Source organism: Anser anser, assembly GCF_964211835.1.
Source record: "Anser anser genome assembly, chromosome: 5".
Lineage (NCBI taxonomy): Eukaryota > Metazoa > Chordata > Aves > Anseriformes > Anatidae > Anser > Anser anser.
This window is the reverse complement of record NC_139725.1, coordinates 18,745,950-18,773,930: the sequence shown is the minus strand read 5'-3', so window position 1 is coordinate 18,773,930 and position 27,981 is coordinate 18,745,950. Positions and strand designations below refer to the sequence as shown.

At 41.1% G+C, this 27,981-nt stretch overlaps 1 protein-coding gene across 5 annotated transcripts; it reads left to right on the top strand.

Annotated features, from left to right (window-relative positions):
- The first annotated feature begins 1,181 nt into the window (after positions 1-1,181).
- On the top strand, positions 1,182-27,266 carry CTTN (cortactin). 5 transcript variants are annotated; one of them, XM_083839371.1, is made up of 17 exons: positions 1,182-1,338; positions 3,664-3,747; positions 4,200-4,273; positions 5,668-5,797; positions 9,036-9,146; positions 9,858-9,912; positions 10,446-10,556; positions 11,424-11,534; positions 12,139-12,249; positions 13,506-13,616; positions 15,366-15,421; positions 16,358-16,427; positions 16,715-16,863; positions 23,505-23,594; positions 23,689-23,878; positions 24,812-24,883; positions 25,479-27,266. In XM_083839371.1, exons 2-17 carry the CDS (start codon positions 3,664-3,666, stop codon positions 25,613-25,615), a joined length of 1,662 nt encoding a protein of 553 aa, XP_083695497.1. In that variant the 5' UTR covers positions 1,182-1,338; the 3' UTR covers positions 25,616-27,266. The 5 variants fall into 5 exon arrangements, with proteins under 5 accessions (XP_083695497.1, XP_083695499.1, XP_083695498.1 ...); XM_083839373.1 differs by lacking the exon at positions 11,424-11,534; XM_083839372.1 differs by lacking the exon at positions 13,506-13,616.
- Positions 27,267-27,981: the final 715 nt, after the last annotated feature.

Genomic DNA, 27,981 nt, shown 5'->3' with positions numbered 1-27,981 from the left:
TGCTGTTGTCTTCTCTAAAAGAGCATGGCCACTGCTATGAAACTTGCTGGAGCTAAGTGCACTAAGGAGTCGGGGGGGGGGGGGGGGGGGATGACAAGTAATTTTCAGTTACTTAAACACAGATAACAGTGTTGAAGTATTATTACACTCATTCTTCAGTGTTTAAAGAGGTAGTTAAAGGATATTTTGGTTGCAATTCAGGAACTCTATTGCCTTCAGCTGGGAAGCTTTTTCTTTTCTGGCATTTATTCTGAATAATTTGCTGGTATTATTCTGTTTATTTGGGAGTCGTTTTATTGCACTAGTCGTTTTTGCACAAATGGCAATTAGTCTAATTAAGGTAGCAGCACTGTGTACTTCTATGGCATATAGGAACAGATAGATGAAATTTTATAAAAAAGAGGTTGATATTCCTATCTGTAATCAGGATCGATGAATACTCTGAAAAGGCTTAGGAACAGTAACAGAAATAATAGGGAGAGGATCCAGGTTCTCTGAGTCTGCTTTCTGCTCTAGCAGACATCTGTTTAAGTTTAGCCTAATTTTTAATATGCCATATATTTTAAGTCTAGAGTAACTTATATTTCTTACTGGAAAAACTAAGCCCCTTTATACAGTGAACGGGTACATCTGACTACATGTGACGAGGTAGTTCTCTTGCTCCAGCTGGCAGCTGGTAAGTCATGTGTTTGCCTCCAAAACTTTTAGAAACTGGCCTGGCTTTTTTCATATTATCACCCTTCATTACGGTTGCAGTTTATGTATATTTTTCCCCTAGAAATATTCCTTCGACGTTTTCCTACCTCCCAAAGATTACAACCCGTGACAGCTGTTACCCTGTCGGTAACATCACCTAGGACTTGACCTTTTAAAACCCGAGGTGGGCATTGGTTTGTTCGTTTTCCGAGTAATTCAGCTATTTTCCGTTTAATTCAGCCCCCTTGTCAGCAGTCACATGCCATCGTGCTAAGGCGAGGGGAAACCCCTCAGGACCTTCCCTCACCATTTCCAAGACATGGCGCAAAAGCGAGTACAGTAAAGAAAATAAAAGGCGTGTTCGGAATGATACAAAACGCGGCGTACAGCCTCTTAAAAGGCCTGGCGGGGCATCGCAGCAGCCCTTTCCCTGCCGCTGCCCTTTCGGAGGCCGGGCCGGGAGCCGCGGCGGTGCTAGCCGGGCCGAGGGGAGGGCGCTCGGCGGGGCGGGGCGGGCCGGGGCGGCCATCTCCCACCTGGAGCCGCCCCGCCGTGCGGGAAGAGGAAGTGGGAGCTCGGGAGAAGCGGAAATCGCCGCCGCCGTCCGCCCGGGAAGCAGCCGCGGAGCCGGCGGCCACCAGCGTAAGCGCCGGGCCGGGCCGGGCGGGTCGCGTCTCGCCGCCGGCCGCCCGGGAGCGGGGGCAGCGGGGGGCGTCGCGGCGGGGCTGCGGGCTGCGGGCTGTGGGCCGCGGGCCCGGGCACCCCCCGCGCACAGAGGCCCCGCGGGGCCGCGCTCCTCGGGGTCCCCGGGGCCTCGGGGTGGGAGGCGGCGGCTCGCCCGGCCGCACGGAGCTGCTGGAGCCCACGGCGTGCGGTTAGCCTGGGTCCGCCGGAGCCGCGGCGTCCTGTCGGTTTTATTCCTTCAGGGGTTTGCCCGTGTGAGCCGGTGACTCATTAACAGCTCACGGTGCTGCTCCGAGCTGCCGCCAGCGCCCAGGCGGCCATCGGGGTCTGTGCTGGCTGCCCTGCCCCTGCTCGTCGGGGCCGGGGCCGAGCCGGGGAGAAACGTGGCGGAGTCGGGATTTTGTAAGGATGTGCGTGCGAAACCTTCCTTTCTCGGTTATTGTTTGTAAGAGGCCAAGGAGGAAGCAGAGAAATCCAACCTTAAGGATCTAGCCTTTGTGCTTTTAAATACCTGAGCACAGCTGAACGCACAAAAGGGAAAAAAAAAAGGAAGTGATTTAACTGTGTACTTGGGGAAGAGCATTCGCCTTACATCCAGCTGGGTAGGTGAAGTCACCGTGTGTGTGTATACACGTAATTCAGCCCCTGACGTTCGGGAATCGAGCACAGGTAACTTGCTGTGTATGGCATGGACTGAGGGTACAAGCTGTCCCTTGAAGCAGTGACCGTAAATTTGCATTTGGTTGTGAGCGAGAAGTTGGACCTCACACCCAGTTTCATTACTGAGCTGCTTCGGTTCTCCTTTCCAACACTTTTTTGGTAAGAAATTTGTTTTTAGTGATGGCTGTATGGCAAACTAAAAGAGTAGGAGAACCTGAGACACGATAGCGTGAGAAAAGGCTTTAGACAGAGAATATCCTAAGCAGAAGGGAAACCTCCCGCTGTTTTGTCATCTGCTCTACTTTTACACCCTCCTTCCAGATCAGCCTGTAGTTTGCTACCTTGGGTTTGCTTATTTTTCAGTTGCCATTGTTCTGGGATTTCTGAAGTGCTCCATACGACTGGTTTGTTGGTTTATTCTGTTAGGCTGTAGAGGAAGCGGCGTTTTTTTGCTCTATAACCCTTATCATGGATTATTAGTTATGTATTTAAAAGGGAATTTCCATTCCGCCTTCTGGATTATGCTTGTGTGAATGAAAGAGTCTATGCTAACAATCCTTATAAACTATTCTTAATCGAAAACAAAAAGGTAAGCAGACAGAATGAGAGAATGTTAAAGATCTGTACTCTAATGGTGTGATACCTGAAAAAGCTGGGAAAAAAAGGACGCTTTTTGTTGTTTTTGTTTTGCTTTCTAGAAGTATATCCATGTTTAATTTTTCTAGAACGAGGGCTATGAAATGCAGGCAGTAGCACCAGGCAGGTCAGATGTTCTGTTCACTGGTCACGTTCAGAAATGTTAATTAAAGTGTCCAACTCGATACTCTGCAGGGTATAAGGTTTCCAGAAAGTGAGATACCCCAAATCATTAGCCACTGAATTGCTGACTGCTGTTTCTGGATGTTACTGCCTGCCTTTTTTTTACCAGTTTTGCTTCCGGCTGTCAGTACGCCAGCTCTCACCCTCCATTTCTGCTGAAAGTCAGACGGGCCACTGAGTATGTGTACGTTTCACAAGGGATTATCTACGAAATGCACTAACACATATACCATGTTGTTGCAGGCAACCAGACTAGTGTCTAGATTGCGCACAACTTCTTAAAATGGTTTGGACATCTTTCTTAATCCTGAAACTCATTACACATCAGAGGAAACACATGGAGGTTATGCTGCCTAGTGAACAATATCATGCTCATCATTACTAACAGCTGGGGAAAAAACAGCTATTGCTATGCCTTGAGTATATGCACGGGGTCTAGAATTGGAGCATTCCTCAGGAGTGGGCACTGACACGGAGACCTGCTTGAGCACAAGTCTTTAAATGCAGAGGTTTAAAATGTGACACTAACAGATGTAGAAAAGGCACATGTTGATTTGGTCAGGGAAAAACTTCCTTGGTCTCTTTAAAATCACATCAGCGATTACTCCTAACCTTTTTGCAGCACCAATAGGAAAATTAAGGGTGGTGGTTGTTCAAACCGGCTTGAGAAGACAACCTGAGAGCCAATGACAGTTCTTGTACTTTGATGGAGACATAATCCAAAGTTCCCAATAGCTTGTACAGAACATAAAATGAGTTTCCATGTAACTGTAGCGTGACAGTGCTTCTTCTGTGGTGTTGCAGATGTGGAAGGCTACTGCAGGGCACACCATTTCTGTCAGTCAGGACGATGGAGCTGATGACTGGGAGACGGATCCTGATTTTGTGGTACGGCTTTCAAATTTCGTCTATTTATTGGAACTGTGTAACATAACACGTTAAAGAGTGATTCATCAGGAAAGGGGGTTATATCTAAGCAAGATAAACTGATGGGAGCATGCTCCTGGAGGGAGGGAGAATTAGGATTTTCTGTGTGGGGTGAATAAAGCTATCTTGTCTGGCCCGGGTGCTGCAGGGAAGTCTGTATGGAAGTGATTTGAACCGATCGCTTCTGTATGGAAGCGATTCGGAGCAGCAGCTTCTTGGTACAGGAAGTGCTCCGTGCATGTCAGCAGTGGGAAATGCACAGGGCTCGCAGCAGAAAAGAAGTGGAGGCGGAAATAGTTGGTTTTCTAACTCTTCAATCTTGCCAACTTCTGACGGGTTTTGCTGTGAACTCTGAAGTGCAGATAATTAGTGGTATCTTTGGGTTTTTAACTCTTTTTATGTGTCCTTCGCAGAATGATGTGAGTGAGAAAGAACAGCGCTGGGGGGCTAAAACTGTGAAAGGATCCGGCCATCAAGAGCACATCAAGTAAAGCAGCTCTCTTTTAAATTTATTAGTAGTCACAATCCCAGGCAACTTTTAATCAATTCGTGTTCTCAGTTACTTGTATCTTCATAATTAAAACAAGACTGTCTGTAGAAGACTCATTATTTGCCAGATTGCTGATCTTTCATATATGCCAGTATCTTCAGATTGGAAATTAAAATCAGAATTATGATGTAGGGACTCTTAAATCTTGATTTTTAACTGGCAGTGTTGTTCTTCCTGCCTCTTTGTGTCTGGAAAGTTTCTATGTTATTTTTGGGTGCGGGAGCCAATACTGCCGCAGAGAAGATTGCATTGGGTGTTCTGAGGAGCTACATTTGACATTTTAAGGGAGGGTTCAGTCTCTTAGTTCTCAGGCTTTGTTTAGAAAACTGCTACCAAACTCATAAAAATTCTGGTAAATTAACAAATGAACTCCTTTGACAGATTAAAAATAAAAAATAATAAATGAACGCATTATAAAGGCTATGTGAGACAAATAGTCTATCATCTGAATCTCATACTCTTTACAAAAAGTGTCCAAGACTTTTCTTAACTTCCTAAATCACAGATTTCCTAAAACTGTTTTAAAGTCCATGACTGTGGTTTGTGGTCGTTTGGTTTTGCTTGTGTATTTCTGGGGCGCGAAGCCTCCTGATGTAATGCTGAGAACAAATACCATCAGTGTTGCAAGTGGAGGAAGACTGAGCTGTGTGGCTTGCTTCTGGGCTCAGTTATGCTCTGCATTCTTTGGAGAGCAGTGATGACACCTACTGGCTGAGTTGTGCCTGAGGAAGCTTTAAATTCAAGTGGGAAGCGTTTTAAGGTACGGAAAACCATCTGGGCTTGTCCTTGTGTATAGCTTGCACTACTGCAACTTCAGTTCCTGCATATTGCAGGAGAACTTGGGGAAGAAGTGAATGTCTCTTTGCATCCTTATTTTGTGTTACAGTTATGTCCAAAATGCTCATTTGGAATCAGAGTCTTGTTACCATAGGGACTGTATGATAAGAGATGATCCCTATTCTGAAAAGTTGCCATCTAAATAAAAAAGTGTTGGGAAGAATTTAAATTAGGATATGAGAAGAAAATATATGTGAGGCACTTATAAGTTCAAGGTAATTCATTGTAAGGTTTTTCATATAGCAAAATCTTCTATGTTAAAGTCTTAAAACCAATGCTTTCATTTTTTTTTCAGAGAATGTTCTGCAGTGGAATAAATTCTGATTCTCAGGATGTGAGGAAGTGCTCTGTGCACTGGAAAAATGGGAAGGGCTTCAAAAATACAAGTTTTCCAACTTTTAAAATACCATCTTACATTTTATTTTGCATCTTTTTGAAGTTATCTTCTGAAACTTTCTTAGCAAAACTTGCTGTTTAATTATCTGTCTTTAAAGTATTCATCAGCTGAGAGAGAATGTGTTCCAAGAACACCAGAACCTCAAAGAAAAGGAGCTTGAAACAGGACCAAAAGCTTCTCATGGCTATGGAGGGAAATTCGGTGTTGAACAAGATCGCATGGATAAAGTAAGTATGCATGCTTTCCTGAGATGATATTGTAAGCTTTGTCTTGCCGTGCCTGTGATCAGCATGACTACACACGTGAGTTAAGCTTGTTGAAGGCAAAGTCTCTTGTTCCAACTTTGCCAGAATCACAGACATAGAAGCTCAGATCACGGCGTAAGTTACATAGAGCCATGGCTCATCTGCCTTGTAATGCTATAACAAGACCACTTATGACCGCTACCACCCAAATCTGTCAGAACATCATGTTCTCTTCCTTATTTAAGTGAAAATTCTACTACAGGAAGAACTGAACTAAAACATATAAAGTACTAGGGACAAGCGTTTCAGGAGGCAGATAAGGAATCTGAATGATGAGAGGAAGTTCTGGGATGTGCCATGGCTCCACATGTGTGTGTTTGACGCTTGCACTGTCTTTAGAGCAAGTCTGCTTTCTTACATCATGGGTGGATTCCCTTGCAGTCAAGATTCAAGTTTCTAAATGTATTTTTCTAAATTAAGAAACTACTTCATGCATGAATAAATCTAGCATTTTTTTTTAATTTCAATACTGTGCCAGCTCTTCTATGCATATTGAGGTTGCCAAAGAGTGAAGAAAAGGGTGTGCTGCTTCTTTTAAATTAGAGGGTAGCTCTCTTAAGCAGTGATAAAGCGTGAACAGTGACAAGTAATCCAAGTATTTAAAAAAAGTCAAAAAAAAGTCATTGTACTTCAGTCAGATGATAATGCTTTACATAAGGACCTGATGGCTGAGATACACTCTATTAACAAAGGTAATGGTAACTCTTAAGGTAATTCCATTAGCCGTGTGGTAATTAGACAGTCTTATCAAATTCTGGCTAGTTTCTCTCACATATTTTGTTAAAATGAGAACCACACTGTCTCCTGAATAAGGACGATTTTGTTTTCCTACTTAATTTACTTTCTGTGTTTCTAGTAATGTGACAGCCTTAAATTCCTACTGGATTGCCATATTCCAGGGTAAATTGCAGCATAAATCTCAGTGGGCCTTTGAAATAGACTAACCTAACTGTGAGTCTGGGAAAGGAATTGCTGACCGGATTCAATAATTAGGCCTGTTCTGCAGCTGCATAGTTCTCTGGTGTCAGTGGTTTGTCCCTCACCTGTGTTCATGGGAAAAATAAAAAAAAAGAAACAAAAGTGATGTTTCCTGTAGGCCAAAAATAATCGTCAGGAAAAATTTGATGGTTGTGTCCTCCCGCTACCAATATCACTCAGATATTGGTAGTGGGAAGCATTCATAATTTATTTTTAATAAATGAAGCTTTCTTACTTGTAACCGTAGTTCCCAAAACTCATCATAAGAATGTTGCCTCTAAGGGAAGGCCTTATACGAGTGTTAAGGCTTGACCCGGCTGAAATAAATGAGTTACTGTGGCATTGGTCATGGTGTTTTTAGGACAAAACCCTGACCCTGTCCTAAAATGAACAACTATCTAATTCCGTATGCCAGGCCCCCATAACTGATTTAAAATGTAGCAGAGTATTGTACTGAGGAATTAGCAGGGCCATTTACTCTGAAATACAGTTTATGAAGAAAAATCTTTATTTTTCTAAATATTTTTTCTAAAAAGGGATATGTTATAAAGCTTGATATTTAATGAAATGGAGGAAGGAATTTTCTTTTTTCAGGTGTCACGTAAAGAAAGCATTCTTAACCTTACCTACCTCAATTTGATAAAACGAGGGATCACATAAAATGTAGGATTTTCAGAGCTTCATGTCTTCCATAGATTTAATGGGTGAAGGGAAGAAGAAAGGGAGATGGGAGCATTTTCCATCACATTTAACAGTTATTCTACCACAGAACAACTGCAAAATAAACACGAGTATGACTGCATCAGTCAGGAAAAGAAAGGGGCTTTTATATGGCTCATAAGTTAAGATAATGTACTATTAGTGACATCCTTGTTACCTGGCAGCCACTCAGCTGTTATACACAGTAATATTTTGCTTAAAAAAAAAAAAAAAGAACAAGGCAAATAGTGTAAAATCATCTCCCCCTCAAGTTGCATATGGTTTTTAGACACCTTGCATCATCAGATTAATTCTCCCTGCTCCAGCTGCCTGGTGCTGCCACAAGACAAGCAGTTTCTCATTGCTCAGAGGTCTGAGCATGGGACAGCGTTTGCAGGGCGCTGCCACAGCGGTGCACGCCGATCTCATGAAAGGCAGGGGCTGGGTGCTGGAAGCTGCCGTGCCGTGCTGTGCCAGCACAGCGTTGGGCCAGGCCTGGCATTCATCTGGCAGCAGTCCACGTGCGGCGGGGTGTGAGGTCTTCTCTTCTCAGCCTGGGACGTCAGATTAAAGTGGCAAATCGCAAGCTGCTGTGGCTGGTGCTCCGTTTTGGCACTGGACAGGAGGGAATGTCTTAGCACGCTGTGCAGCACCCCGCAAGGTGCTTGGCTTTACTGCCAGCATCTTGGAGGGTGCCCTAGGACTAGGTTAACGTAACACTGGAAAGTGTCACATGTGAGCATGGAAGGATGTACTTTCAGGTGTGTAATTACGTATCCCCTTGTCCTACCCGAAGCCAACGACAGCACGGGTTCTGCTCCTCGGGTTGCTGTGTTGAGCTCATGTTCCAGCCACAAACAGGAGGCTGCAGAGCTGGGATGGCTGTGGCAGGGCTAGCTCTGTCCTGCCGTGGACGTGCTGCTTCACTCTGTGATGCCTTTTTGCAAGTGAAGAGAAAGTACAGAGAGTAGACATGTAAATTTGATGTAGGCAGAAGATCAAGGTGCTTCCCTAAAGCAATGTCAGCAGAAAACCTAGCGCAGCTGTGCTTGGTTGCAATCTGTTATCAGCTCAAACAGACCCGTAGCTATGTGCCTAAGTACAAGGCTGCATATTTAATCCAGAACTAATCCTTGTTTTAAATTTGGCATGGCACCATCTAGATTTTGCCTGTATCATTCTGTTTTTCATGCCTGTGGTTTGAAGTTAAAAAATCAGGGTGTAAAACAGTCTTCATGAAATACAGTCATTTCTGCCCGACTCCTTCTTGGCACTTCCCGTGCTCGGGCTGTATGGGTGGCATGGTGACAGCCTCGTAAAGCCTGCTCAAGTGAGTTGTGATTCACAAGGAAGGCAGTTTCAGCAGGAAGCGGCGCAGGTTTGTAAGGAAGCTTATCCTCAGATCACTTGGTGCCATGTTTTCTCTTACATACAGAACTGGACAGAACTGCTGCCTGTTTCTGAACTTTCCAATTTCTTTTAGTCAGCTGTTGGGCATGAATATCAATCGAAGCTTTCTAAGCATTGCTCCCAAGTGGATTCTGTGAAAGGGTTTGGAGGCAAGTTTGGAGTACAAACTGATAGAGTTGACCAGGTAAGCAATTTCTTCTGGTACTGCAGCTACTTGAAGTCATTGAGTTTATCAGCTTGTACACACAGCTGAAAAATTCCAATACCTTAAAGTGCTGGTGTGGTCTGTTCTTCCTGATATATTTGAAGTTTAGCAGTAAGCTATCACGGACTGTTACAGAGAGAAATTTCTGTTTAAAGCAAAACAAAAGCCCTCATGGGACATTGAGTAGAGTTGAAAAGAAAACTGAAAAGAGATATTAAAATCTGTACTTCAGCTACACTGTGCTCTTTTGGAGAGGAAAAAAAAAATCAATGTAACTGTTACAGAAGGAAGGACTTGGGGATGGTTTGTCTTGTACTGCAACGTGAACTACTGCGCAGGATAACTGGCTTGCTGTTCCACGACTGTGTAACAACCCTTGTGCGGAAATGCTGAATTTGTCTTGTGCTGAATTTCTGTTGTGCTAAATTGCTGAACTTGGCAAGACAAGAGTATCTTGCTAGGACAATTTGTTTTGGCAAGGGATGACAAAACAAACAAAAAAAAATGCACTTGACTATCATGTAAATGAATATGGCCTGTAAGTTTTAAGTAGGTATTTATGCTCCGATCAAAAGGGTCAGAACAGTTTGGAAAGATGCAAGAACTTTCTGTGCTGTTTGTCCACTGCCATGAAAGCAGTTTTTCTACTAATATCTGACTTTGTCACGTGCATTTTTATTTCTCTTCCAGTCAGCTGTTGGGTTTGAATACCAGGGAAAAACTGAGAAGCATGCCTCCCAAAAAGGTAAAGTGGTTAACTTTGCACACCAAAAACCCTTTTTAATACATGTTATTCAAAAAATAGGTAAAATAGATCTTCATTCTCTTATTGCTTGTGAAGGGCCTTGTTTAGAAAAGCCTCAACATGTCATTACCAGTGAATCAGGTGTTGAGGGATTTGCGTGAAAGAGGAGATGAAATAATGAATTTCAAAGCTATTGCATAAGTCAGTAGAGTTTTAATACAATGAAATACTGTGTCATTGTGAGTCTTGTTCTTCTTGTAGAAGTGGTGTTCAGGGATGTTTTAGAGAGGTTGGGAATTGTTCTTTGCTGTGTTGCACCCTACTGGAAATAGCATTAGATTTTAGAGGAAGCATAATAAACTATAGGACCATTGCACACCTTACTTTCAGTGTTTAAACTTAATTGTGTGTGCTAAAGGGTAACATTTCAGTTCTGAAGTAAACGTGGTGTTTATTTTTTTTTTCCACTAATGGCTAGGATACGATTCTATTGAAAGCTGCTTTATTTCATTTTTGTTTTTTACTCCATACAGACTACTCAAGTGGTTTTGGTGGAAAGTATGGAGTACAAGCTGACAGGGTGGACAAGAGTGCAGTGGGATTTGATTACCAGGGTAAAACCGAGAAACATGAATCACAGAAGGGTGAGTAGATGCATATGTTGATAGATTCATACCCTGATGTGGCAGGCATTCATGACAGGCAGTGTTGTAAAATGCTTTGTTTTTTTAATTTCATCTGTTGCACTCCCAGCCTGTTGAAAATTAACACTATAAAATTTATGTTGCTAAAAACTTTGACTTCCGAAAAAGAAACCTAAAACCTAGTTTCTAACTGGTATTAAGTGATGATCCAACTGCCATTATTTCAGAAGCAGGGCATATAGGTCTAGAGTTTTTTAAAACTTCTTTTGAAAAGCTGTAGATTAAAATACCTGAGACAGTAAGCAGTTTAACCACAACCGAGGAGTGTTTCTAAAAGAATCAGCTGTTGGTAGAATAAAGCATTTATCAGAATTGGTAGTGTTTGGAGTTAATATTGGGTTGCTAATCAGGTTTCCAGGCATATCTGATCAAAAAATCAAGTATTTTATTGAAAAATTTTGACATTTTTGCCATCTGTTTTCTGTTTATCTCAAAGAAATATTTGTACTCTAAAAATGCTAGAGAGAAAAAGCGGTTGTTTATTTAAAAACATACAGGCTGTTGCTGACATGGTTCTTGAAGTTCACTTTGCTATAAGTGTCTTAAAAAGTTTTTAAGGAGTCAGTAGCCAGAATTGCCAATATCACCCTGTAGTTGAACTACATGTGATGCCATTTTATTTTCCTTCCTGAGAGAATGTATTCTGAAGAATTTATGATTTTGGTGTCCTGAATCGAAATTAACCAGCGATGTCAGTGCTTCTTTTAATACGTAATTTAATGTTAGCAGATCTGATTATCACAGTTTGTCAAGGTAACATTTTGTTGTTGAACACTTACAAACAAAACTCTTCACTCTTATCTCTAGATTATTCCAAGGGCTTTGGTGGTAAATATGGTGTTGACAAGGACAAAGTGGACAAAAGTGCTGTTGGCTTTGAATATCAAGGCAAAACGGAAAAACATGAATCACAGAAAGGTTTTTATTATCTTATTTAAGAATACCGGTTCAAAACAATCAGACTTTCCAACATAGGAAAACGTAATTTTTTTTTGTTGTTGTTGGTGGTAAATGTGTGTTTGCATTTTGTGTATGTAGATTTCTACTTCCCTTAGATGTAAAGGAAGGCATTGGAAACTGTCCCTGAGTTTCACATTGTGATTTCCAAGGGACCTTATGTCCATATGGATGTTATTGAAGTAATTGTGTAACTGCACACATCTATGGTCTTCAGAGACAGTATCAAATCCTTCATTATTTATATATCTGTATTGTGCATATATATCTGTGAGGTATATGGGTCTAGATGGAAAGCACATCAGATTCTTCAAGTCTCTGAACATCGAGTCTGAGTGCTGTAATCAACACTCAATTTGTGGTGCTTCTTTGCATTGTGGCCCTAGAGTTACTGAATGGATGTCTCCTTTCCCTTGGCTGAGGTAGTGTAGCAGGGGAAAAAGAGTGAAACTATTAATGAAAGGGCAGCTTATCCAGTAACGTATCTGCCACATTACCCTTTTTTTCTAAATACTGTTTACAATCATAAACTGCAATAATGTTTTCTGAAACTTCATGCATACAGATTATGTGAAGGGGTTTGGAGGCAAGTTTGGTGTGCAGACAGACAGACAAGACAAATGTGCACTTGGCTGGGATCACCAGGAGAAAGTGCAACTGCATGAATCCCAGAAAGGTATATCAGTTCAAGATTCTTAGCCATTCTTTCTACCTTCTCTAATACCCACTTTTCTCATCCCTGTGTGAACCCTCCTTCCCTTGGTATCTTTAGCTACAGTCTTACAGTGCTAACAGGAATCTCCTTTTTCTGTGTTCAAACTGTTGCTGTGTATTAGTTGAACTGGTGTCTTCAAAGCAGGTTAAACACATCCGATAACAAGTCCCTGAAAGTTCAAACTTAGTGCTAAGTTCTCACTGGAGAAGCCTTACAATTTTGCAGGTAGTCTGGATTATTTTTTCCTTTTTCAGTTCATTCATATAAATCACAAATTAGCGATTACTTTGTACTTTCCTTGAGGATCTTCACAAATAATCTTCCTTTTTGTGTCTTTGGTTGTGTATACCCCTGTTTCCTTGCAGGGGAGATCTAGTATTTAATGCTGTCCTTTCTCGTTGCCTGCAAGATATCTATTCCCATGAAAGATTGGTACCCAGAAGAAAAGTTCCAAATCAGCTATTGCTAGCTGCCTGCCACCACTCTTAACTTAATTACGTTAATTAAGCTAAAATGTCTTACGTTAAAAGTGATCCTCAGAATATTGTTTTGCTGGATGTTCCTGCAGATTTGTTGTGAGAAGATTACCTGAAGCCCTGTTTCTTGTGCCCTCATTTTATATCATTTATTAAAATGCCTGTTGTAAGGCAGCAGTAGGGAATTATCATAGCTCTTAGCTGAGAGCTTTCTTTTCCTCAAGCTGTGTAGCAGCAGGGATATTGCTTCTTCCATTAAACAGTACTGTTTAGGAATATCTGAAGGGTAGTCTCCGTGCGCCCTATCTAACCACCTCTTTAAAAAGTCAGATCTGTAGCATACAAATGTTAACCATGCTGATGAAAAGAAGCTCGCTTCATCCTTAACTGTTGATCCTCTTGTATCTTGTTTTGTTTTGGTATATATACTATGTGTGTGTTTGTGTTCAGAATGTTGATCAAATGCAAGTGCATTATGCTGTTTGTATGAGAAATGTTGAGAAGTGATGGTTTTTGGTGACTTCAGAATGGTGTTCCTATGTCTGATAAATCATGTTGACCTCCTCCTAGTCTCAAGTGGAAACTTCTGAATTTACTTGTACAAAAGACTATTGCGAATTTTTTCACCATTCAAAATTATTGGTAACTGAGAAATATTGCAAAAATTATTTTGAGTGTCTCTGACTAAACTTTTTTATTTTCCTCCTTTTGTTTTTAATGTATTACATGTGGCTTTTTCAGACTGTAAGAGTGGTTTCGGAGGGAAATTTGGTGTACAGACAGAAAGGCAGGACCCATCTGCTGTGGGGTTTGAATACAAGGAGAAACTAGCCAAGCATGAATCTCAACAAGGCACCGTTTTCACTTGTTACTTTCTTAACAGTGCAGCCACTTCTCACACAGTCTTAAATAGTTGTCTAAGTAGATCAATGCTAGTAATGTGCAGACACTTTCTTGCGCTTCTGTTCCTACATGATCTAGCAATGTTCTTCCATTTTATTCTTAAAATGTTACATGAAACAAGCCTGTATTCAGGAAACGATATCCAATGTTTAGTTAACAGCTCTAAAACATTATGCATTTAGTGATAATAACGACATATTTATTAGTATGATGTTAATGACATTCTTACCAGTTCTAGGGTCTAAATGTGAAACTTTGCCTGGATAAATTGGTGGAAAAATATTCAGATCAGGACCATGCATGTAACCCTTAACAAGCAATGGATTGTGGCAAGATCATTTAAAAATGATTGTAGTCTTTAAAACAAGAAGTAGGGAATGTTTGTGGTTCTTGGGTGAGCAAATACTGTTATAATGCTCTCTTTATTCATTGTGAAATAGTTGGGGTACAAACCATGAATTCCTGGTTTTCCGTTATCTTAAAGTGAGAAGTCTGGATCAGGAAAATGTAAGTGTAGTATATTTATTCTGGCTGAAAATACATACAAAGCTGAAGAGAATGAGGTTGTTCATTCTGATAGTCAGTATTTTCCTGTGCTATAGTGACACAAATTCAAACTTTGAGTGTCAGACGTGCCTTAGCAGACCCCAAGTAAAAACACCAAAATAACTGGTTAGGGGACCCAAGTGGTTTTCGGACTGTGAGGAGAAGTAGTAATCCTAATTGTGTTTTAGGGAAAACACAACAGAAAAGTCTGTTCATTTACAGAGTCTAAGGGCATGTTCCTACAGACAGTTCAGCAGCTCGGTGCCACCAGAAAGTGCTGTTTTTCCAGCCACACACTCTTGCTTCTTCTGTTGCACTGGCTCTGGTGCTAGTCGCACATTTCTTTAAGTAGAAGAAAAATTTTCTTTGAGGTTCTTTCACTGGAAACATCAGAAAGTCACTCTTGTCAGGATTTTTTTTTTCTTTTTATGCCACTAGTGAATTAAATTGCTTCTGGAGCATAACAAGCACTAGAGTCAGCATCAGGTGAGAGCAGGAGTGTGCAGCTCACAGGTGGTACAGAGCAGCAGGGCCACCCCATTTCCATGGTGGTGAGCTGTCGCAGACTCGTGCTGTCTTGTGGAACTGCCTCTTTCCATATGTGTAGCAGTAGTTATTACCAATGACGTTAGTATTCATCAGTTGGGTATCATGACCAAATCCACCTGAACAAGAAATTTGTTACATTTTTCTGCCATTCATAGAATTTACCAAGTTAAGGAGAAAAAAAATAAAATAAAACCTCTGTGGTCACTGAAGACTGGATGTCACTCCTTAAGGAAAGAAAAGTGGCTTTAGGTTATATGATTTCTGCAGAGGGCTAAGAATTGTTGCTGTGAAAGGCTGTGTTACAGAAGTGATGCATTAGAAGGGCTCATCCCTTATTCCTTGCTTGATACCTTATCAGTCCTCAGCTTAATGTTTTCTCAAAGAATGCATGTGGCCCCCAGTCTCTCATCTGCTGGTGTACCTGAAGGCTCTTGCGGTTATGTATCCTTCCTGCATCAAAAAACAAGTTGCATTTTCTTTGGCGGCTGTCACTGTATCTTTGCATGCAGCTGAGATGGCTATTTGCACTTGAAATGGCTATTTGCGTTTGGCAGAAAGATGGACAAAAAACTCCCCACTCTGATCTTTTTATCCTGCTTTTAGATTATTCAAAAGGATTTGGTGGGAAGTACGGCGTACAGAAAGATCGGATGGATAAGGTAAGTTACTTAAAACAGCCGTGACTTAAATAGCCTGTAGGGATAAAAAATAGTATAGTTAGATCTGTAGTGTTCAGCTTTCTATTTCTGGATGCTTCTTCAGTATATCATTAGAATTCTTCTGTGATTTTCCAAATCTTTATAAGGCAAATGAGCATGATTCTGTGATCCTTTGATCCTTTTAATGGACTGGTTAAAATAAGTGTCAGGTATTTACCAACTTTGCCCACTTCTCTATATGAGAATTTGTTTCAGTATACTGTAACAGTAAAAGATAGGGCAGCTCATAAGTCCTTTCTACTTTTCCATTTTTAAATTGAAAAAGCTAGAAAATTAAGAAGTTCACACTGAGATTTGCCTAATGAACGTGTACTCTCAGCTTCATATAAGACATTTTAAAGTGAGACAGTAGAAGAATTTGAAAGTCAATAGGATTCTTTTTCCCTTGCGGCTGCAGGACTCGAGACCATTCATTTGAAAAAACAACCAAATAAAAACCTCATATTTTGCATGTTGTTTTCAAAACGTTCCTTCTGATTTAACAGTATCTTCTTACATAAGAGAACTGGCTGCTTTTACCTTGGTAGAAATCTTTCACTGTATGGATTAGAACATCAGCATATACACAATAAATGTTTAAGATGTTGTCTCACTTTCAGTTCTGATGAGTCATCTGTTCATAAACTACATTTTCTTTTTAATTAGTAGGATTTTAATGTATTTAGGTCTGTCCCTGAAGAATAACTCAAAGTAGTTTGATTTACAGAAATAATTATTCCATTTGTCAAGTTTTGATTCTTCCTGATTTTATTTTGGTGTTGTGAAAAAAGCTGTAGGGGCGATACGAAAAAAAAAAGTACATCACACACTGAAGCTGTCTGAATGTCTTCATGAATTTGTGTTTTGTTAATGTAATTTTTTCCTCCTTGCGGATAGAATGCAGCAACTTTTGAAGATATTGAGAAACCATCATCAACATATCAGAAAACCAAGCCAATAGAAGCTGGTAAGGCACTGTCCCCAAATCCGTTCTCTGGAGTTGATAATGTTCAGAAGTCCAGATTGCTATTGTTGATGCAGCTGTGATGTGTAAGAATCATCTAGAGGGAACCATTGTATTTGCAGGTCTCTAGCAACCTCCGCTACTGTCTCCCTCTTCCTGTTAGAGGTTTTTCTGTGTTTTGGTTTTTTTTCTTTGCTAAAATTTGTACCATAAACTCATTCCAGGCTACCATTATTCAGAACCTTGAACAACATTTGACTGACTTTTCTTTTTTTCTTTTAATGTCACAGTTGCTAATAAAACAAGCAGCATCCGAGCTAACTTTGAAAACCTAGCCAAGGAAAAAGAACAAGAAGACCGAAGGAAGGCAGAAGCTGAGAGAGCACAAAGAATGGCCAGGGAGAAACAAGAACAGGAGGAGGCTCGGAGGAAACTGGAGGTCAGTAGGATTCAAATCTCTTTTGGATAACATTTCAAGTGTGTTCCATGTACAGTTGGGTGAAAAGAGACTCTTAAGAAAAGACATTTTCTTTCTTTCCAGCTAGGTTATAAAGCTCTCTTTTGTGTGTGTGTTTGCGTGTATTTCTGCCTGTGCGTCACCTGTTTACAGTACCAACCATCTATCAACATGCACCATATCTATATCAGACATCAGATATGGCGATGGAGTAACGCTTAAGTGTATATAATTTTGGTATTTAGCCTACTCAAAAATAAGTAAGCTAGTCTTGGGTGCTAATCTCTGTAGTCTGCTCTTGTCCTAATTTATCTGTACTGTACTTCTGCCTGTTGGTAATACCAGATTCCCATGGGCATCAAGGGCTTTGTAAGAGGAGATACAATGGTCCCCTGCAGGCCTCATGAGTGCTCATTCAAGAAGTTTGATAGTTAGTGATGCTGTTCTTTTTGGAATCGATATTGTTGAAAATTGAGATGGTATCATCCATTGGTGTGCCACACACATGACGTGAGGGAAAATAATCTTCCAAAGGTTAATTAAATCTTAGTTTGGGAATTAAGAAAATGACATTTTAGCATCGACATGCTTAAAAATGTAGTGGTTTTTGTCTTACTCATATGCAAAATAATTCCAGGAGATGTTTAGTCAGAAAATACGTCTTACCTGCTTCATAGAATTTGCATGTTTCGTGAAATTCTACTGCTAGGTGGAAGGACTCGTCCTTCATGTCTAGTTCATTTGCTTTCTTACACAATGCCTGAGGTGCCTTAGCATCAGTAGTACTGAGGGCCTGCTATTTGCAGCTCTAAGCTTTCATGCAAGCTGCTGTCACAGTCTGTCCAGACCCTCTGTGGCAGTTTCCCCTGTGGACCTACTCTGTTATTCTGATTTCATGGCCTCATACTTGCACGCCCTGTTACTCTTGTGGTAGGGGCTGGAAAGCAACTGCTATTGGCATAAGAGTAGTCTCTTTTCTTCTTCCGCTTCACTTTTTGTTTCACAGATACCAGTCTATAGTAGGGAAGACTAAAGAGTGCACAAAAAATAGTAGTCTTAAAAGCCAGGTAAATGCTACGTAGCCGTCCATGCACACTGAGACTTAACAGCCAACCTGTAAGCAGCACTGCTCAATTAACGTGCTCCAACTGGTGCTAATAGTGTCACAAGTAATAACCATCTGGGAGATGGAACAGATCCTGGTGGAAAGCATATAGTGTTTGGGGAGTTGCACAGCAAAAACTGTCATCTTCAGTTAGTCTGTTTATCAGCAGTCTTGAGCCATGTTACTCCCTATGCCAGCAAAGCAGTTGTATAGTCCCACAAAAGCAGGAAACTAACTGTACCAAACAAAATGTCTAGTTAACCTTGCTCCGTTCATTGGTTGGCTTCTCAGCTCCGCTGTTCACAGGTGAGCAGAGCAGTGCTGCTTCTGAAACAGCTCTGTAGTTTTGCTGTGCTGAAACAGCATGGCCTGTGTATTGTGTGTATAGTTTGACCTTTGAAAGCTGCTAACTCCCTTTTGACTTCTGTTTGAAAAGGGGCAAATTCTAGCTTTATAGAATGAATCACATCTCTCCAACCAAAGTGATGGCTGCTTTTTTCTTTCTTCTTTCAGTTTATGTCCTCTTTTGCCTTATGGCTTCAAGATGCACAGTGCAAGCATATGTTCATTGCATACATTTATCACAAGATGAATGGGAGTTCATCTTTGTGTGATTTTTTTCTAATGCTGCCTTTCATCCTTGTGTACTTTGTAAACTTTTAATACCTTCCCCCAGCCGCTGTTTGGGTTTCTTTACTGTCTTGGAGAAAAACCTGTTACACCATTAACACACCACCTGCCACTTTCATAAAGCTGTGAGAGGAGGAGAGAAAGAGCTGAAGTTGAGAAGTCAGTCTTTTCTTTTGATAAGGTCAGCAAGCCTGTTCTGGGGCACCACTTTGAGCATTAGTCAGCTTGGACTGCTCTGTGTCATTCTCATCATTGGCACCGGCCTCTGGCACTGAGACAAGTTGAACATTTGCCTTGAGGAGAGTCCCTTGGTTGCCCTCTCCCCAGAGCAGTGAAGCCAAGATGAGTCCAGTCTTGGACAGTTGTGGGAGCTCTTTAGGTGAGAAAAGTTGAATGCCTCAGTGTTGAAAGCCATAGCAAAATGCCATCAGCGTGTGTCACCACTTTCTTCTGGTACGGCTGTTGAGCTGGTAGCTCTACAGCTCCTCTATTGCCAGGCTGTCAGTGCTCCTGATCTACTGTCCGCTGTTCCCAGCATGCTTCAGTGTGTTTAAGCATACATATCACCAATATCTAGGTCTAGCATCTGGTTGTTTCCCTAACAATGTGGTTTTCACTCCTTATCCTCCCCAGCCCTTGTCCTTCCTACCAACACTGCAGCTCTAGTCAGAGAGCTGTAGTCTGTTAGCTCCATGGTGTGTGAATGCTCTTTTTGGACACAGCCTGGAGACAACCATGAAGTTTCAACATTGCTCTTGAAAGTGCAGCTTCACTCTTCCTTCAAGAGATCATAGAATCACAGAATGGTTTGGGTTGGAAGTGACCCTTAAGGATCACCTAGTTCCAACCCCCCTGCTGTGGGGATGGACACTTTCCACTAGACCAGGTTGCCCAAAGCCCCATCCAAGCTGGCCTTGAACACCTCCAGGGATGGGGCAACCACAGCTTCTTGGGGCAACCTATTCCAGTGCCTCACCACACTCATAATAAAGAATTTCTTCCTAATATCTAATCTAAATCTCCCCTCTTTTAGTTTGGAGTCATTATGCTTGTCCTGTCACTATACTCCCTGATCCCGCTTGTCTTTTCACTTGTCTTCTGCCAGCACATTGGATCTGAATAATGTTATGGTTTGTGACTTGCAGCGGCATTGTTAGCCTTGCAGGATTTAATTTAGTAGGTACTTATACAGTTATCCAGGTAAGGAAGAACTATGAAGCAGGCTGATGGATGTCACAAGTGTTGTGTTGTTAACAAGGCTTTTCTGTGTCCATGAGATCACCTTGGAAAGCCCTTGCTTCCAGCTGAGAATTGTTAAGAAGTATCAGCCCCTAAGAAAAAAGGACTTTCTCAGCATTCATCCTCCTCTTTCATTTTTCTCTCTAAGGCGTGTGCTTTCATCTGGCAATAACCACATTCCATCATCGCTACTTTTGCTTAGTTCTCAGACAAGGTGGCTGGTGGTTTTAGGTCTTTTCAGTTAGCCTGTCTGAATCTTCGTAGGTCGTTTCCAAGATACTAAAGGTAGTGGCTAGACAACACTCATAACTGGGGACTGTTATTTCTTTATTTTTTGTACATTATGTTCAATTTTGCTCTGCACCTTTGCTACAAGCAGGTTGCTGTTCCTGAAGATGCAAGGAGGTCCTCTATATGGTGGCAGTCGTGTCTTCAGAGGAATGCCCTTCATGTTCCCTCTGGCTTGAAGAGTAGGGAAATCAGTGTATTCCTTCCTCTAGGTTTAGAAAATGCTGTGTAATTCTGTTGCACCATGGCTGCATTTTCATGAGGAGGAGCAGCAGCTACATACCAGTGTTCTGGAGATCAGGGCTTAGCTCAAGAACAGAGCTTTCCTGCTTTGCTTATGAGGTGATGACTGCATGATATGGTTTAGGAGATGTTCTCTTTTCACTCAAGGTGGCAGTTGCCTGAAGTGTTGGATGAGGGGAGAACGGGACTCTGACGTTCACGTGTTGGTCCTTTAGCTCTGTTAGATGGGCTGTGTTGCAGTCCTCAGCAAGAAGTGGGAAATCTGTTCTGGTGGCCGTGGGAGTTTTTTTAAAAGTTGCATAGCTGCTATAGAAAGTATTGATGTTTCTTTTTGAGAGAAGCTTTGTGTCCAGGCTCGCTCTCAGGCACAGTCCTGAGACTGGCCAAATGGGCTGGTTCGTGCACTTCTCAAGGTGCCTCTGTTGCCAAGCGTTTTGCTTAGAGTAAGGCAGGACAACATGCTGCTAGCTTCCATCATACTGGTGTTAACCCGTGCCTTTCGGTATTGGGCTGCCTTTGCCTTTCAGGGACTTCTTCAGTTCTCTCGAGCTGATCTGTGTAACAATTTCTGTCTCACTCACTCGAACCTGACATAATCCTCATTGTGCTATGGATGCTGAATCGCTCTCAGAGATTACTCCTATTACTCAGAGACTACTCCTATTCCAACCTAGTTAAAGTCATTCTTTTAATCAGTAAGGAGGAGATGTGTGTGCCAGAAAGCCAGGCTTTCTGCGTAGTATTCTCATTGGTCCATCTCCTCTTTCATTTTATCAGATTCGTAGTCTGGAAAGAGTGTGGGAAGTTCAGCCTTTCCATTAGCTCTCTTGCTGTTCATTTTGCGTGATCAATGTGCTCATAAGTAAGATCTGTGGATTGAGGGTGGTGAATTTGGGCTCTTGCTTCCCATTTCAGCTTTTTCATTGAGATTTCTTCCTGCTGAGGAAACAGTTCTCCAGAAGGGTTTAAATGTAGTAGCACAGGTTCTCATGAGTCAGTGAACTGTTGTCTTTTTCTTCCTTTTGCTTTCTCTCTCAAAATGGCTTTCTGCCTATACTGTTATTTTTGCTGTAAGTGTGGGTTAAATTCAAGCCGTTATGCTTGATTTTTCTTGTGCTACATCAAAGATTCTGTTGCCTGGACACATTTGAAGTTTTTTCCAAAGCTGGTATTTAAATTTCACCATAACCAGATGATTAATGCTCTTCCAGACTGAACATCTCCCTGGTTAATTGTGTGGTTCTCTAGGCACTGAGGGAGGGAGGATGAGGTTAAGGGGAAGCTGAAATGATGCTGGCTGTGCTGCCCCGCACTCAGGCTGAGCATGAAAAGGGGAGGGATGCAAGTGCACCAGCCACAGCTGCTGTGAAGGGGTGGGGGGCTTTGACTTAAGCAAGCTATTTCTTTAAGAGAACTTCCTTGCACAGACAGAAAGTTCTCTCACTTTAAGAAAGTATGTGGGCACACGCCCTCCCACAATGGGAATGTACATATGGGCTGCATTCCTTCAAGAATCCTGTTTACTGGTAATCCTTTTTCTTTTTTGCTCTTCACATATGTCGCATAGGCAAGTGGTGTTCAGGGTGCTCTTCTTCAACTGCTGTTACCAATCGACGAGTGCCTCATGATTTAGCTAGAGAACAATGCAAGATGCTGTTGCACATGGAGCATTTCCTTGTGGAAGAAACCCAGTTCTGAGGCAGCCTGAGGTGGACCGTACAATTTAAATGCCATATGGCAATTATGCTGTGCCTGTCTTAAACGGCAGTCTAGATTGCAGAGACTCAGTTCATGGGACAAATTATTCAATAATTATTCATTATACAGTGCTTCCCTTTGTTAATGGATTGATGCTAGTTAGTTTGTCCCCAAAGTTAGGTTTAGTTAAATAGATGGTCTGCTAATGTTTTTTTCATCTGTAGCACAGCAGTTAAAGTGAGGAAGGGCATCTGGACAGACTTTTTTCAGAAAGCACAGCATAAGCTTTGAATTGGTCTTCAAAGCTGTCTCTGTTCTCAGGACACATTTTGCTTTGTTTGATGTATTTTTTTCTAAGCTGTGAAAAACAAAGAAAAGGAAGGTTTTTATTTATTTATTTATTTTGGTGATAAAGTCCTCCCACTTCATCTCTGGTCTGTGATTTCTCCTTAGAATCCTCTGGAGAGTTGTGGCTTGATGAACCTAAACAAATGGAGAGCACAGTCTCCCATAACTTGTATTTTCAGTTCTTTTCTACAAAAAAAGAATAAGGTTTGGCTCTAGGTACACTGATTTCTTTTCCTCTGTGGTAAAGAGAGGCAAAATGAAATAGTTAGCTGACAGTCTTGAAATATAAACTTTTTATAAAATTATGCAACCCATGTTGTGTTTTTTTGGGTACAGTTTGCCAGTTTCCTAATGAATGGCTTCTTAATGATAATTGTGGTTCTGCCCTCCAATTCACAGGTGGGATGGCGCAGTGTGAAGTGCTGGAGTGCCAGAATGGTTGATTCAGATTCATGCTCTTTGTGTTGCAGAATACAATAGCAATACTGCTTTTATTTCTACCACATGGAACTCTTCTGAACGTTTGAACCCCTCATTGTCAGCATATAGGATTTAATTTTGTACGAGCTATTCAGTCTTTTGCTTTGGCAGGCTTTTGGCAGACCTGCAAGAGCTTACAGGATCGTTTCTCATCAAGGACAATATATCAGTTGTATAATTAGAACATGGGGGCTTCAGGTTCTCTAAACTTATGCTAAAATGGTATATGAGGCCCAATCAGCTAATGAACAGAATGAATATATTGAACACAGAAACCCTGCAGCTCCTGTGGAAGTATGCCAAAGAACATTGGGTACTCTGTTTTTAAACTCATGTATCCATACGTACTTTGCAGTTTTTGTTTCTTCATTTTTTTTTCTCTCCTGCTTTGCAGTATTGCTGAGGCTTTCCTGTTACAGCGAGTCTAAACCCCCAGGCAGGTCTAATGATGGAGGCAATCCAGGCCCGTTCTGCTCCCTTCTCACTTCAGTTTATTTCAAAATGTGTTGTTTATCTCTGTTATTGGAGGGTTTATTTCTTTCATCAAACAGTGATTAAACTGCACTGAAGCTTTTCTTTCTCTTCAATTAAGGAGCAAGCTAAAGCCAAAAAACAGACTCCACCACCATCTCCTACCACACAGCCAGCTGAACAGAAGGCACCCTCAAGCCCAGTCTATGAGGTTTGTTAATGTCACTGTTAGTGCCTCATTTTTGATCCTAAGTGTAGGAACCTCTTTACAAAATCTGGACAACCCTCTCTGATTGTTTCTGCAGGATGCAGTTTCGTATGATACAGAGTCTGCCTACAAGAACTCCAGCACAAAGTACTCAGCTGCGCAGGAGCCAGAGCCCGGCTACAAAGCTGCAGAGTCAGACTACCAAGAAGCAGTGAGTCAGCGAGAGGCAGAATATGAACCCGAGACGGTCTATGAAGTGGCTGGGGCAGGAGACCACTACCAAGCAGGTAGAGTGTCCATTTCTCATGTGAAAGAAACCCTTTAAGATGAAGACTGACTTCCTTGGGCAACAAGTTAATAAATAGTTGCGCTGATATCACACTACCCTCATTTTCTGAAGTTGTTGTCTCATGAGACTTTGTAGATACCCCAGCAACAAACTTTAGTTAGGGGATGCAGATGTGGCTAGAGCAGAATTGAAATTACTTAACTTCTGTGAGATGATGTAGGAATAATTAGAGTGCTTTCTAGCTTATCGGTTCAAACAGGAACTGAAGAGTAACCATTTTCACCCTGTGTAATGCAATTCAACTTCAGAAAAAAAGCATAGTGATTGAGTTTAGATGTGTGTTGAACCAATGCTGGCCTAGCAAGCAAAAAATCCTGTCAACGATTCTTGGACTGTGAAATTGATATAGTGTGTTCCATGCTTATGAGGGAGTGCAGTAAGGATGTTCAAAACTAATGGCGCTGAAAGAATATAGTTCTTCTGAATTACTGTTTTTCTCAGCTCTTCTGGTTACTAAAATCCTGCTTGCTCTGATACAAGAATGTGGAAATTCTGAACAGACCAATTCACACACACCCCCAAACATGCACACCTAACAATTTATGTTAAATAGTCTCTTACATGCTTATCTTGGGCTCAGTTGTTGTTCTGCCACTTTTTTAAGTGCTATAAAGCTAATAATTTTTATTTTATACTGTATTAAATGTCTAGTTGTGAACACTTCCTGTCAGGCTTTAATTGTGTGCGATTAGGAAAAAAAAAAGTCCATTTCAGAAGGTACGTCAGCACTGCTCAAAATCTGCATAATTTCCTGCTTCCTGTGTGGATTAGCAGTAGACTGAAAGGAGGAATGCCACAGAAAAGAATTTGGGGTGATAGGTAGAATGCTTTATGCTTTTAATTTGTTTCTTTTCTTTCTCTCTCCCCTTAGAAGAAAATGCTTATGATGAATATGAAAATGAACTTGGAATCACAGCCATAGCCCTTTATGATTATCAGGCTGGTAAGCAAAGCTCTTGTTCTTAAACTTGTTTTTGAATACTGTTTTTTGAAAGGTAAAACAAGCTTTGTTTTTCCTTTTCCTTCCATCTTGTAATTTCTTGTAGTGGCGTATGAAATGAAGATATGAGGAATTAGGAATGTTTAACAAGAGGATAGTTAGCAGTATAGATATTTAGCAGTAGCATGTAGACACTTCTGAAAGTTACTACCCGCTGTTTTTAGAAATTGTGTGTGCTTAAAAATCTTTTTTAACCAATTGCTAACACTCTTATTAAACCCTTGGTGTGTGTAATTGTTTAAGGTTCCTCTGATTAATTCTGGGGAGAGCTCAAGAAAGTGAAGTGGTTCCTCAGTGTGTTAGGTAATAATTGCTGCTCTTAGAAGTGCAGTGGATAAGAACCAAGCACCGTGTCAGTGCTGAGGATGAGGAAGCAGTGTCTTTACAGGCTGGTATTGCCTCGTGCCGTTTCAAACACCCTGCTGGGAGGGAGGAAGGTGATGGGTGTTCGTGTTATCTTTAGTGACGGTGGGCTGATAGATGAGATGGTCGTGCGGACCGCTCTGCAAATACTGAGTCTCTTCTGCTCTCTCTCCAGCGGGTGATGACGAGATCTCCTTTGATCCAGATGACATCATCACAAACATAGAAATGATCGATGATGGCTGGTGGAGGGGTGTCTGCAAAGGCCGATACGGGTTGTTTCCAGCGAATTATGTGGAGCTGAGACAATAGAGACTATTGTCTACTGGTTATGCCTTAATTCCCCAGTCAATAAATCTGACTTAATACACTACAAATCATGATGCTTTTCTGAGGATGGAGGGGTATATACATATTGCTTTTATATTTAATACTATGCTGATGCTTTTTAAAATGTTTATGCCACAGAAGTTGCTAATATATTGTAACTACAATGTTCTTCACTAAGGCTCTTAAAATGATTTTCATGCATTTGGAAACATTTCTTCTCTGCCAAATTAGCAATTGTCATAAAAGGCCTTTCCGAGGACGATTAGCTGTCTGTCATAATATTGCATGTTTTACTCATAAGTGAGCAGATTTACCTAGTGTTTAAGTCTAGTTAGTCTTCCACTAAATGTTTTCAGCTAAGAAAATCATGGCTATGCAGGTTATTTGCATTTCCACTAAGCAAGGGGGTGGGGAGGACTGGGGAGGGGCATAACTTTTTTTTTTCTTTTCCAGGTAGTGTGTGAAAAAGCAAAGAGAATGCTTGAAAGTTGCAGCTAATGGCAGTTAATCAAGTACTGTCCAATATTTACGGAATATTAGTGTTATGAAGGAAACAGTCTGGTTACTTTTTCCTTCTCTTTTAAAGTGAACTTTCTTGGCTATTGCATTGATTTTTTTTTTTTTCCCCCTCCTGATCTTGCTATTCCTCTTCATGTAATACCAGAGGAGGGCTGCAAACACTCTAGCACTGATTATCCTGAATTTCTTCACATCTTTGTTTTGTTCCACCCTCCCCTCTCTCACAGGAAAACTTGAAAAAATTACAAGTGTTGAGTCGTTCAGTGAAATTCCTACTTGTTCAAAGGGAAACTGGCATCCAAATCTGTGCGACTACCTACAGGAGTAGTCTCATTGCTTTAAGCAGGAGGAAAAAAGGCAAGATGGAATTGCAGTTGCATTCTGTGTACAATGCATCCTTTGTTCATACAATAAAACAGGCAGGCCTGCTGTGCAGTAGTAACATTTTTATACAACCATATTTGAGTTGAGGAATATTAATACAAATAATTTGATTTAAAACCCATAGAAATATTCTCCATTTTTAAACCATACGAGAGACAACTGTATTTTTTGTATGTTCTACAAAAACTGCCAGTAACATTCTGCTAAACAATGAAGTTAAACCTGTTCTTTGCCAAATCTAAAACTGAAGTTTTTGTCATTCTAGAAAGCTGACTTCACAGCAGATTTAGAGTCCCTACCAAAGATAGTAAGTTGCATCTAATAGTGCACATGTTAAGTGTATGTACTGTTTGTTTCCACCTTCTGATCAAAACAGGAATGGCAGAACTGGTATGGTAGCTAAGAAAGAATGCAGAGAATTTTTATAAACTGTAAATTTGGACCAATGGAATATAGAAGACCTGTACAAAATGGTAAAATATATAATGTATCTTAGAAGGCATCGTGTTGAACCAATTCTTGGATGGTTGGGACAATCCTTAATGAATGTCATATGTATGTCATTATTATATATATTTTTTTCCTTTCCATGGTCTCATTTCTGTGTTGTATTTGCATTACTAGGGTTGGGTTTTATATGCAGTTTATTTTATCCAATTTTGCATAGAACACCTCATAGAGGGGATATGATTTTTGTAAATTAAATATTCAATAAACTTTTTGAACCATTTGCATGGAATATTTTTGTATTTTTAAGTTACTTTGTTAGTTTGTTACAGATGGTTCATCTCATCTCAAGTTGCATCTGGGAGCAGTTTGCATTACAGTGAATGATATTTCCTCTGAGAGCTGCTGCGTGGTGCTTGGTACCAGGGGATGGCAAGGCTGGGGCAGGTGGCTGCTGCGTGGAGCCCTTCTGGGGTCCTTTTGTGTGAATCACGGGTACAAGGCTCGTTCTGGGCTTTGGTATGAATTTTGTAGCCTGAAAGTCAGTAGGGAGACCAGGTTTTGCATGCTTGGCTGCTCTTCCACCATGCTTCCTTCTTCAGTTCCAATTTTTGTTTCCCTCAAGGTGCCTGAACAACCGCAGTAATTCTGGCGAAGCAAGAGATTAGCCTTGGGTACAGGGGGGAAAGCCTCAAAGGGAAAGAAGGACTTGCACTGTACGTGGGCTCACATGCATGCTGTGTGTCATCAGGTGACACTATCATCAGCATTAGGGGGATTAAGTTTGGGGAGTGTATTTGTGTGTTGCCTCACCTAATGGAGAAGGTTTTGATCTCTAATTCAAGCTACTGATCTCATTATCACCGTGTGGCAAGAAGTTCTCTGCTAGATTGATTTAATACTTTGTCAAGCATATGTAGGTAGTAGTGTTATGACTGTACTATTGCTACTATGAGATTAGATGTATTAAATTCTTGAAGTTTTAAGATCACTCTTAT

Excerpts from the sequence above, each read along its gene's own strand:
- CTTN (XM_083839371.1), top strand. The coding sequence starts at position 3,664 with ATGTGGAAGGCTACTGCAGGGCACACCATTTCTGTCAGTCAGGACGAT. Across the intron at positions 3,748-4,199 it reads AGACGGATCCTGATTTTGTG|AATGATGTGAGTGAGAAAGA; the intron begins GTACGGCTTTCA and ends TGTCCTTCGCAG. Across the intron at positions 4,274-5,667 it reads GGCCATCAAGAGCACATCAA|TATTCATCAGCTGAGAGAGA; the intron begins GTAAAGCAGCTC and ends CTGTCTTTAAAG.